Raw genomic sequence first — 12,882 nt, 5'->3', positions numbered from 1 at the left:
ATCTAGCACTTTATGAAACCATAAGAAATCATCCACATGTTCTCATATTATCCTTCATTGCAATCATTCAAACACAGTAGCATTGAGAACTGCTGGATACATTCACCAGAGGGATTTCTGACACAAACCCATTTCCTTTCTCTTGACATCTGTGACTCTGTCCTTTCACATAAGATCTCTTTTACCCACTTGTAATACTGTTAGCTTTAGATAATTGGTTGCTGTCTCTGCAGCAGAATCACTGAACCAAACACCAAAATCTACAACTCGATCCTCTACTAGCTCCCTGATGAAACAATATGCCTGTCTTCACATTCTCAGTTCCTAGCTATTGCATAATTTCCTAATCAATTCTTCATATACTGATTATTTTTCATTATGCCACTTTATTTCTTATCTGTAACTCTGCCTATCACCTCCTCTGAAACACTGTCCACTTTCATCTTTAACTCTGCTTCTCTTAAAATCTTTACTCAGACCTTAATCACTGTCTATGTCAACTACTGTAGTTCTCTCTTCCTAAATCACTGTTCTCTAAGCCTAAGTAGTCCAGAACACTTGCATTCAAGGACACGTGATTTCCATAACTTTCTCTGGCTTCCTGTCCCTCTGGAAATTCAATTCAAAAATGCCCTCTTAATTTTCTAAAATTTCCAACGTCTTGTTTCAACCTGTCTTTGTAACCTCCAAGCTGCCTATTTTTTTGCCTTTTTATTCTATTTTAAAGATCTTCACCTCTTCTCTGCCCTCTCTTCTGACTTGAGCATATTTCATCATGCTTACAGCTCTGTTTTTTTTTTTTTAAGGGAGTTTGGATTTTTTTCCCCCCAAAGGTAAACACTGCGCTCTGCTATTTATCAATCAGTCTCAGTTTTATACTCTCTGTGCCCCTGGTTTTTGTCCTACTTTTGTAGACATAAGCCTTCCTGGCCAAACTCCCTCCAACCCCTTCTCAAAGATTCCTTAGTTTTGAAGCAGTAGGAGTAATAACTATGCTAACTGACTTGGTGTTCTTTCTCCAAATTCACAGGAAAACAGGCCTTATGATATAGTAACAGAATGTGTGTAAACTGAACACTCTAGGTGATACAACAAAAAAAAAATGTGTTGTTACTATTCTTACTTGGTAAGAATATAGGTGGGGGGAAGCTTTAAAATAATCAAAGATACAAGAATCAGAATTGGGGAGAAAGTGTTATAACACAAATCTGTGCTGAGGTCTCTCTGTGGTGCCCAGGTTTTAACGTGTTAAATTTTAAATCTAATTCTCAGACTTTTAACTGATTTCTGCTTTTTATTTTAAGGTATGTAAATTACCATACTTTTTTTTTTAAAAAATGCCTGTGTGCCATGGCTTCTAACAAATACGAGGAGTAATTATGTACAGAGTTCCTTTTAAATGATTTCCTGTAAGGACTGGGGATTATTCTTTTTTGAAGGTTTGTGGGGGAAAATGGTACATCCAGGTAATCAATGTAGACCAACCTTCTACTCCCTTCCTCTTTTTTCTCCTGTTTAGCATTTTCCACTTTTTTACCCTGTGATGTACAAGCCCTCACTGGTTAATTATGTATATATTTAGCTACTGCATGTGTTAGGCTTATTATTGTCATCTAATTAGATGTAACTCGAACTGCAAGCTTCTAGAAAAATCATTAAAAATTCTTTCCTAATGACCTAGAGATGACAAAATGTCTGTAAAGTGTGAAGAAGCAGACAAGCACAGGAACATCGCTCTTAAAGAGTGTTAATCCAGATGCTGCAATCATCTAATTAAACAATATTTTGCTGTCATTAACATTTTCACCATGGAATTGCAGTTATAATTTCTTTGTCAGCTGTCTCTAGATCACTTCACCTTCAAAACTAAAGTGCCATATAAAAACATTAAATTGGATGGTTTAATTAAAAAGTTTTTTAATAAAGAAACATATCCAGTATTTCTGAGATCTCATTTACTGTACCTCAGTTTTATTGTTCAAGTAGATTAGTGTCATAGGCTTGCAATATTTAATATTCAGTCTTTAGCATTAATCTCTAAAAGCTTAGGTGATGAAAAATCTGCAACTGCTGAAAAGGTACAATCTCTACCAAAAGCAGTACAGGTGTATGTTTTATAATTATTCAACAAAACAGTAGCAATTCTTGTGTACAAACACCAAACAAGCGGTATTATGATGAAATATTGTCTGCTCTTTATAGTCAGTAAATGATAATAGCAGGATCAAAAGCAATCAGGAGACTGTTCCTTCTGGAGTTAAACAGTGATATTTATGCATGTTTAGAATTATGAATATATAATCCCATTATACCACAACATCACTGTTGTCCATCCAGGTATCCATAAATATAATACCATATGACATCTTGTACATACTATGTCTACATTCACAATGTATATTAACATTCATTTACTCAATTTATTTTATATGTTAATGGTATAAAATTGTTGAATTAATATTGAATAACATTTTATAAATAACAACATTTATACCAACCATGGTTAGTGTTTATACAGTCTTCTATATATTCCACTACTTTACAAATATTAACTAATTAATACAACACGCCAGAGAGAGGATGAGACAGAAATATTATCCTTCCCATTTTACAAATCAGAAACAAACAAAAAAAGATTAAGTGGCTTGCCCAAAACCACATGGCAAGTCATAACCCAAGTCTCCTGATTTACGATTCTTTGCTTAATCCACTAGGCCATACTACCTTTCAGTGAATAGGTATAAATAAACGTTAGAATAAATTATATAAGTGATTAATGGATTCAATAGTTATAAAATATTTCAAATAAAATAATTTCATTTATTGTAGTCTTGCTCCTTGAGTTGCTTTATTTTATAGAATTATTATACTCTTCTTCATTTATGAAAGAACAACCCATACAGTAGTATTGAAGTACAGAGAGTTCAGGGGAAAGCAGGAAGAAAGATTCCTGTGATGGCATCAGGCTCAAACTGCTAACCATTTCATGCCAGTAGTCCCATTGGCTTCAATCAAGATGATGATATGGGAAAACAACATCAGCACATTTATTTTAAAATAATAAAATCCTTTGCAGTTCTACAGCACCTTTCTTTTAAAACTATAACTTGTTTCCAAAAAGAACTAGATAGGTTCATGGAAGACAGGTCCATCAACAGCAACCCCATTCTCTGAGTGTCCCTCACCTCTGTTTACTTTGCCGAAAGGTGGGAGTGGACAATTGGGGGTGGATCTCTCAAAGATTGCCTGTTCTTTTCATTCCCTCTGAAGCACCTGGCCTTGACCACTGTCAAAAGACAGGATACTGGGCTATATGGACCATTGGTCGACCCAGTATGGCCGTTATTGAGTTCCTAGGGTCTCATCTGAGGATTTCCAAGATCTTTACTAATATTTATTAATTAAACCCTTTTAGGGAGGGGAAATTAATATCCCATTTTACAAATGTGGAAAATGAAGGCACAGTAAAGTCAAGCAACTATACCAGGGTGTTACTTCAAAATTTTGGCAAAGGCAAGGAGGAAAAACTAAAACTATTAATACTCATTCCTTTGCTTAGCCACTGAACACCTTTCCCCTCTCTCCTTTATGCTGATAATTCTTGTATGCTCCTTGAATCATATGTTTGATAAATGCTCATCTGCTCTAGGAGTCTTATAAGAACATATATTCACTGATGTAATAATTGTTGATATTACGTGAGAACTGTATTTGTATTTATTTCCTCTTTATTTGTACATTGCACATATATAGGTATTAGATCAATTTTCCTTTCCAATTTCTATTTGTAGCTAAATTAATTTTGTATTTTCTGATATAACACTGATTTATTAAAAGTACAAAATAAGAACACAAAAACTGTTAATACCTACTTTTATTGGTATCAGTGAGACTGTATGTAAAAATAGAGAAATGCTTGCTGTATATCAACATTCATTGAAAAAATAGGGTGTTTGTGAAGCAATGAAAGTTTTATATTTCACTAAAGCAGACATGATTTTTCTGTAGAGCTGCCCAGAACAAGGAAGCCTGTGTTTCCCTGTGCTGGGTTTTGTATCCCAGGAATCTGTCCAAAATCTGGAAGGAAACAGTTAGTGAGACAGGGCTGTAAATCTGCAGCAGGACTGGGAATTGTTAACGTAGGTTATTTCAGTCTGTTAATTTAATACATACATACATGTATGTATTTATGACATGATTTTTTTAAAAGAATCATGTTGCATATTATGTGATTCTCAGTAAGTCAATATGGTAGCTGGTGCAGGATTAAGGGGCTTGGTTTTTTAATGTTTCATCTAATTGAGGGGTTTTTTTTACTACTACTAGCTACTAGTTGACATGGATATAAGGTTCTTTCATATTTACCATCTTCTAGTTGGCAGTTCATTCAGAATTTCCAATTGGTTGATTTTAACTACAAATTATTGTTAGAAATTGGATCTACAAATTGACTTTGCTAATTTGAACTGCTTACTTGTGTAATGGGGATTTGTTTCTTAGATTTGGGGGAGATGCCTTGGGGCTAGAGTTAAATTCAGTCTTTTTTGAGGAGATTTTTCATCTTGACAATAGTTAGGAAGTAACATTAAAACAAAATCCACCCACCCATCTCAATGGATGGGAAACTTGATGGGGCTGGTGGTGACCAGATGATGAGAGGAGGAGAATACATACTGGGGAGATGAAGGGGTATTCCCTCTTCCTCCTGAGTCTAGCTAATCATTGACCAGCTCTGGGAGAAAGGGAGCTGATTGGCCCCACTCCTTCCATTAGTTTAAATCCTAATCCTGGCCATGTGGAGTCTCTCTTTGCTCTGTTTCAGCAACTGCTCTCCCTCAGCATCCTGGAGGTGCAGTTAAGTTAAATAGGAATAAAGATTTAGTAATTTGTGGTAGCAGTGTTAGTTCATCGCAACTTATGGTCAGTTCCCAATATGGTTTAAATGATTCCCAAAAGTAAAAGACCTAGGATTCTGCTGATGAGCCTTGTGCTCATGGATTATGGGGAAACCTTAATCTTCACAAGATGAGGTACCCCTTTAATACCCTCTGTCCCACTCATGAGATTGGGGGTGAGGGTGGTAGGTCTCAACTGAACGAGTTGAGTCCTGGGATAGGCAGACGAGAAGCTATCCTGAATTATGGATTATATGATAGGACCCCTGGAACCACTTAAAGTGCCTGGTGTGTGAGAGTATGTGTGACAGGGAACATAGGGCTCCTCCCCTACATTAAGTTTCATGACGTTGTGGGCTGCTGCTTAAAATCCATGCCTCTGTCTGTTCTCATTTGCCACCATGCCCAGATCAACATTATTGTAATAGAAGTTTGGTTGATATCTTGGGTTACAACACACTCATGCACACCCATACATACCCTCCCTCCCTCCTTCCTTCCCTCCTTCCATTCAATGTTTTAGATTAAACTACAGCTTATAGGATTGACATTACTTTGTGTATGTAGTCCAGATAGTTCTCCACAATGTTCTTCCATGTTTTAAGTCCAACGTGTAGAGGATAATATATAATTTATTAAGGCTCTAATCACAAGCCTAATACCCAGCCTGAGTAGATGGGGTGAATGCTGGATACTGGGGGCAAGGAGTGGAGCACAGTTGTCCCTGAATTGAGAAGCAAGCACAGAGCAGCCTTGCAGAAGCTACTTAAGCCTGCGGGCTGCAGGAGCCTCCATGGGGCTTAGATACACACCTAGTGGGTGGGAAGATAAAATAATCTGCATAGTAGCAGATCCTCCTAGCTCCTTGCAGATCTCCTACTCCCTTTGTGCTACTATGTTAAAAAAGTCATTAGAACAGGGCTTCACGCTGGGCAGGCAGTGTGCCAGACTTACCTCCAGTCCCATTCCCACCACTGCAGTGGAATTTCACCTGTTTCTCAGGAAAGGCACCCTCCACCATCATGGGATTTGGCGTGCATTTAACCTTTTGGGTAAACCAATATTAGGAGAGATGGGCCCAAACCTCAAAACCTGAGATTCAAACTCCGAAACTTTGGAAGAGACTAGATCCAGTTCTGAACTTTGTAGGTTGGACCCACTTCTTTATTTATTACTTACCATCTGTATCACACTCGTCACAATGGCTACACTTAAACAAAAATGATTTTTCCAACTTTAGATTTCAACAGATGTTTAAGAATGTTGTTCATTAATGGAGGCCAGGGCCGGCGCTTCCATTTAGGCGACCTAGGCGGTCGTCTAGGGCACCAGGATTGGGGGGGGCGGCAATTCGGTGGCGGGGGTCCTTTTGCGCTCCAGGTCTTCAGCGGCAATTGTGCGGCAGGTCCTTCACTCGCTCCAGGACCCACCACCGAAGGGTCCCGAAGACCGGGAGTGTGGAAGGATCTCCCCGCGGCCAAATTGCCGCCGACTGGGAGCACAGAAGGACCCCCGCCTAGGGAGCCAAAAACCCTGGCGCCACTCCTGATGGAGGCTATCAAATAGGATTAAGTGGCATGTGTTTTTTGGTTTTTTGCCTTCTCTTCTTCTTACACATAACCTATGTGGCTGCTGTCTTCTCAATTTTCATTCACATACATGCAAATGGTAGCATGTTTTTCCCTTCAGGTGATAACTATATTAATATAATAGCAGATAATCGGGAATATAAGATACAACAAATATAAAGATAATTTACTACTGGATTGTTTATCAGTAGCATAAATAGACAATATTTCATAATTTTTACAAGACTGTTTTTGTTTTTTCTTCATTAGGACGAACATACAATGATCTAAACCAATACCCTGTATTTCCATGGGTGTTAACGAACTACGAATCAGAAGAGTTGGACCTGACCGTACCAGGCAACTTCAGGGATCTTTCAAAGGTAATTTTCAACCATTTATGTTAAAGAAATCTAGCCAACCTTCTTAATGAAATAGAATATTTTTAATTTTTGTTACTAAATAGGTGGAATTAATAAGTTTGGCTGGAAAAGATAAGTATTTTATGAAGGCTCATGGCGGGGAGGGATAGCCCAGTGGTTTGAGCATTGGCCTGCTAAACTCAGGGTTGTGGGTTCAATCCTTGAGGGAGCCATTTAGGGATCTGGGGCAAAAATCTGTCTGGGGGTTGGTCCTACTTTGAGCAAGGGGTTGGATTAGATGACCTCCTGAGGACCCTTCCAAGCCTAATATTCTATTAATCTATAAGTTATTTTGATATTTTTTATTATGGAAGATTGGTATTGTTTTGTTATATCAAATAAGTATTAAATGAGAACTTTTTGTTAAGGTGTCTGATGTATTTTACGAGCACAGTGGCAAAACTAGTTTGAGACATATTAAACCTCCTGTAAATATAAAAAGGAAGGTTTCCATAGCTCCTGAAATCATTAGTTTTCAGCCTTGTGGACTTGTGTAAAAATTCAAGTATAGATTTAGGAAAACAAGCATAAAGTCCCCAACATGCCCTGTTAAAGACAACATTTGGCACGTGTCAGAACCATTTTTGCAGTTATGTTATTTTACGTTCAGGTTTATAAGCATAGATTTCCTTAGCTCAACTGCCATTACATGGCACGCTAAAAGAGTAAATGACAAAATAATTTCATAAGTAGAAGATGATTTCTATGGTACATAATTTTGTCCTTTTAGGATGTCACCTAGATAAGACTTCTTTCTGTTTTAGACTGAATCTTTATATAATAGTGTTTTTATGTCCTTTATTGATTGGCTACAGGAGGGTAGATGTGTGTATTCCTAGATATCAAGATCTCATCTAAATAGTTGAAAACAGAACATATTTTATTAGCAATTTTACAAATTGAGAGAAAGATAAATAGAAATAAACATATCTTGACACACGTAGTTAACTTTTAAAATATTTATTTCATTTCCATGCATCTCTGAATTTCCTTGATACGGAGGGGATTGGAAGCATAAATGCTAGAAGGACTTTCCTTGCAGTACCTCTAGAAGCCAGAAGTACTGTAATCTTGTTGGGAAGCCTGCTCTCATGACACGTTTAGACTAATTTTGCACTTGGCATGTATGGATAGTACTTTGATAGCTAAAGCAGCTGGAGGGACTGATTCAATGGTAAACCTGCATATAATCCCATTTTTTTCTTCAAAACTGTAAATACCTAAGTTACATTTTAAAAAGGCCAGGTCTAAACAAACTGGTTGAGGTCTAGCCTCAGGTTATGCAAGGCACTCTGCTTTCACAATATTATTTAAAAATTTCCAAAGAAATTCTTTGCAAGTATATAATAAGGCTGTAATTTATATCAAGAGTGACAACAAAATCTACAATAATAGGATATCGGCATTGATAGTACGAGTATGTCATGTTATTCCCAAGAAAGTGAAAATAGTTTCTCGCTTTTCAATATTGTTTATGAGAATGATAAAACGTATAAATAAGAATCTTCATCTCTTCAAAATTTCTCAGATTTGCTTTCCTAATATTTGCAGCAGCATACAGCAGTTTGCATAGTACAATGCACTGAGATTACTCCAGAGTATGGTTTCATGAGAGTTTTTTTAAACAATTTAGGTCTGATTGAATCTATATTTGGATGGGATCCCACCAAGGAACATAGGTGTTACAGGGAGTAGCTTACTGATTTAGTAGGTTCAGTTTTCTTTGAGTAGGTAGTGATTTGTTAGTGAATTAGCTTGTGTTTTTTTTTTTGTGGTATTAGGGAGTGCTGTGCTGCTCTTTTAGAGGAGATTCAAAAGCAAATCCCTGACTACTTGTGTTCATATTAAAGAATCTTATCCCACTTTTCACAATAATACTTTACCTCAGAATCCTATACTGCCCAATTTGGATAATTATATCCTGTTAATCTAAAATTACCCTATGGTTCAAATTGGAAAAGTTCAGAGTGCTCAGCAGTTCCTCTGTTGAAATCCATTGTATATAGTGTTGCTGAAGCAGAATAGCTGCTGCATTGCAACCAAGATGTGGGATGTATTCAGTGGCGGAAAAACCATCCCTATATGTAATCTGCAAACCACGTGGGGTTCTTACGGATAAATGGAACGGAATTATAAGCTTTCATTAAGACGTTATTCTGGTGGCGCCTCATAGCAACTAAATAGGTTGCATTTCAAAATGGTCTTCAAATGGAGCGTAGATTTTTATTTTTCTGTGAAGGTAGTTGGCTGTTGCACACATGGTTAGTTTTTGTGCCTTTTGAGTATTTTGTATAGTTTTTGTCTCGGTACTCTTCAAACATTTCAACAGGAAGTCTTTGTCATTGGACTGTGGCTGAAATTTTTTCTTGGCAATCCTACTTTCATTGTCTGTCTCCACAAAATTTGGTAGAGAGGTGGATCCTGAGTAAGTCTAGTGGAGTTGCTAATTTTTAGTCATTATTCACATTACAGTTGAAAGATTATGTGCTATGCACACAGGTCAGATTGATGGGGAACTGGGCACATGTAAAATCTTCTCCATCAGGAGCTATCCCTTTCTGTCAGATTTTAATCTACAACGAGGTAGTGTTCCTGCACTGCTGCTGGCACATTAGGACTTCCTGCATAGCCACTGATGGATAAAATCTTCTTTGGTAGCTGCTGCACTTCTCCCTCCTCGCAGGTCTACCCTCAAAGCCATTGCCCAAGTCCCCATCCTTTTAAAAAAAAAAAAAAAAAAAAAAAAGTGTAGGAAATTAATACCCTAAATTTTTTTTCCAGAAGCAGTTACGGTTCCTACACACTTAACATATCTGACACAAACCCACAAAGGCAAGGAAATAAAAATTCAGCTGCCTTACATTTCCATATCTTTGTTGCTTTGAGTCAAGTATTTTATATAATATTAATGTTTTATATTTTATGGAAAATAATTTTTAATTTAATAATTTACTCACCATATAAGTGACAAGTATAAATAGTGTTATAGTAAGTCATGTTCATTTTTACATTTATTTAGTACCATAGTTGTAAATTTACATTTCCATAACACAAAATAATTTTGAGCTTACGTTATACGTCAGTGTTTTCATTCTGTATTGTTCAGGTTGCTGTATTGCATCTATCATTATAGTATCTTCATACATTTAAAGAACTGCTTGTCCAGTCACAAACAATTACATTTAAATACTAGTTTTAAAATAGGCACATTCTCTTTGTTCATAGTATTCTGTCAAATTTTCTATCCCTTGGTTTTTTTCCCTTATATGCTTAATTGGAGATTTATAAAAAGGGGCATGGGGCAATCAAGGTGCTGTAGCTGTAAGATATATTGGACCCCTCATTTGATTAGACAATGTAAGCTCAAGTTTTATTCATTACATACACAAGGTTAAAGGTTATATTTATTGTTTGACAGGACGAAAAGCTAATGAAAGAGGCTGTCATAGATACATAGATTATCTTTTCACTACCAAACCATCAGGTGATCTGTTTCTTTTCTCATTTGTTGAGATTTCCCATGCAAAAATACCAGTGGCCGTGAGTATTCACATGAGAAATGTGTGTTCAGGTCATATTGTATACTGAATTTCTTTAAGGATAGCACTTAGAATTTAATGTGATTTGTTTGTGTAAAATTATTTGACGTTTATTCCTAAATTACAGTGAGTGCATGAGTTTGACAAGCTACGTTGTCCCTGCTCATTAAAGTGTAAATGGGAATTTTTCCTCATTTACCTCCAGTCATGCATCCTGTTAAATAAAATGATTTCTTCGTAAGGCAAAGTCCTACTAATATTGACATGTGTATGAGCCATCACACGCCCGTTCATTGAGTGGAAAAAATTATATTTTGTTAATGCGGAAGGTGTTTGACTGACAGATGATGATAAGCATAACCACTTTCCCATATTACTGTGCCACTTTAAGAAAAGGAAGTGATAATGCCTCAAGGCTTCTAAATGTAATAATGCAAATGAACACACCCAAGTGAGAGTATTTCAAGGCAAACCACTCTGAATACTGCCAAATGTCTGTATACTATGTAATGGAGTTTATGTGGTTAGCAAAAACCTTTCTAACCAGACCTAAGCTGCACAAATGTCTTCATTTTATTTTTATCTTTGCCCTTTACCACATGTAAATATACCACCAACATGGAAATGAGTTAAATTTCAGTCTTGTATAAGCCATAAAATTAAGCATTTATCTTTTTTACTTTAAAAATTAATGTATTAAACAAAACTCCTATACTTCAGAATCTGAATGAGTTGTTGTTATGCTGAAAGAAAAAAGTCTATATTAATTTACTAGCCATAAAACAGCTTATATTTTTGCATAAATTTAAAGTAATTTTTAGCATTTAAGTTCTTCAATTAAGTTTTAAAATTTTCTACCTTAAAGTGTTGTTTACATCAGTTAAAAAAATTTACTGTTTAGACCGAGCCAAATTAAATCTACGCATGGTATTATTTCCTTGGCAATCAAATACCACATTGTTGCATGCATTAGGACTGCAGATAAATAAATAAAATAGATACTGTGTAGGTCAAGACCATATAACAGCAATATTTTAGTGACCAAACCAATAGGAAGATAAATTTGGCACTACTATAGTGAGGAATGTACTTCTATAAATATAGCCAGTAAAATGGCAAATACCACATGAGTTAGCATAACATGTCCAATGGATAAAAGCATTAAATTTATCAGCAATACACTGGTTGAAAGTCTGGAAACCAAAAGAGATTAGTCAGTTATCCAGGTAACATGCCATGGAGCAAATAGCAGAAATTTTCTGATGTTAAACCAAATACTCACTTTGTTTTTAATGGAAAAAATTCACACAAATTGTGTTGACTAAAATAGGTTGTAACAACCAGCTTTTTGTGCAGTATGTACATTAAAAGGAAAATGATTGGACATTAGTTGGCTATAGAATCTTTTATCTTACAAACTTTCAGAGATAAACTTTTGGCTGTAGTTACTGCAGAGAATTCTTTCCTGGTTGCTGGCTGGTGAGTCTTGCCCACATGATTGCCATATTTGGGGTCGGGAAGGAATTTTCCTCCAGGGCGGATTGGCAGGGGCCCTGGAGGTTTTTCGCCTTCCTCTGCAGCGTGGGGCATGGGTCACTTGCTGGTGGATTCTCTGCAGCTTGAGGTCTTCAAACCACAATTTTGAGGACTTCAATAACTCAGTCATGGGTTAGGGGTTGTTATAAAAGTGGATGGGTAGGGTTCTGTGGCCTGCTTTGTGCAGGAGGTCAGACTAGATGATCATATTGGTCCCTTCCGACCTACGAGTCTATGAGTCTATGAGTAAAATAGTGGATTACTTTGTTGGTAGATTTTAGAAACACATCATGTAGAGTGAATAATTAGATATTATTTGATCTGACCCAATGCAGAAGAGGTTTTTTAAACATAGGAAGTTAAAGATATATTAAGATGCTTTTTTTAATAAAACAAAGGAAACTATATATTTAGATGAAATGGCTATTTTGTAACAATTTCTATAATAATTTTTTTAACATGAAGTGTCAGAACAATGAATTAGCCTTGAGTAAATTAGACTGCTAGACTAGACTTGCATCTAAGGCTGGGACTCAGGATATTTGGGTTCCCAGCTTTACCTTACACTTCCTGTGTGAACATTGGTAAAGTCATTTAATCCCTTTGTGCCTCAGTGACCTGTATGTGAAATGGAGATAATACTTCCCTAACTCACTGGGATGCTATTACTGATAAATTGATTAAATGTTGCGAGTTGCTCAGATGCCATGATAATGTGGGCTGTATAGGTACTCTCTGTGAAATCTAAGGTAGGGACAATGCCTAGGAAGTTACTGATCCCATTCACTTCCTCTCTTGTGCAGTAAGGGAATATCCATGTCTGGAGGACCTCTCCACATATGCAACTGTGGAGTGTAATCTTTCTCAGCATGACTATTAGACATGTTGGGGGAGGGGATCTAAGGATGAAAGTGATGTTAAA

General features: G+C 36.5%; 1 protein-coding gene across 10 annotated transcripts in view; it reads left to right on the top strand.

The window, feature by feature from the left end:
• NBEA (neurobeachin) overlaps positions 1-12,882 on the top strand; it is an 862,398-nt gene that overhangs the window by 725,105 nt on the left and 124,411 nt on the right. For all 10 annotated transcript variants that reach the window (XM_075061639.1, XM_075061640.1, XM_075061634.1 and 7 more), the window contains one exon: positions 6,734-6,846. In XM_075061639.1, coding sequence (XP_074917740.1) covers positions 6,734-6,846 — 113 coding nt within the window. The remainder of the gene's footprint in view (positions 1-6,733; positions 6,847-12,882) is intronic.

This window comes from Chelonoidis abingdonii, chromosome 1, assembly GCF_003597395.2.
Source record: "Chelonoidis abingdonii isolate Lonesome George chromosome 1, CheloAbing_2.0, whole genome shotgun sequence".
Classification (NCBI taxonomy): Eukaryota; Metazoa; Chordata; order Testudines; family Testudinidae; genus Chelonoidis; species Chelonoidis abingdonii.
Note: the sequence above shows the minus strand (reverse complement) of the source record. Positions and strands in the feature narration are given on the sequence as shown.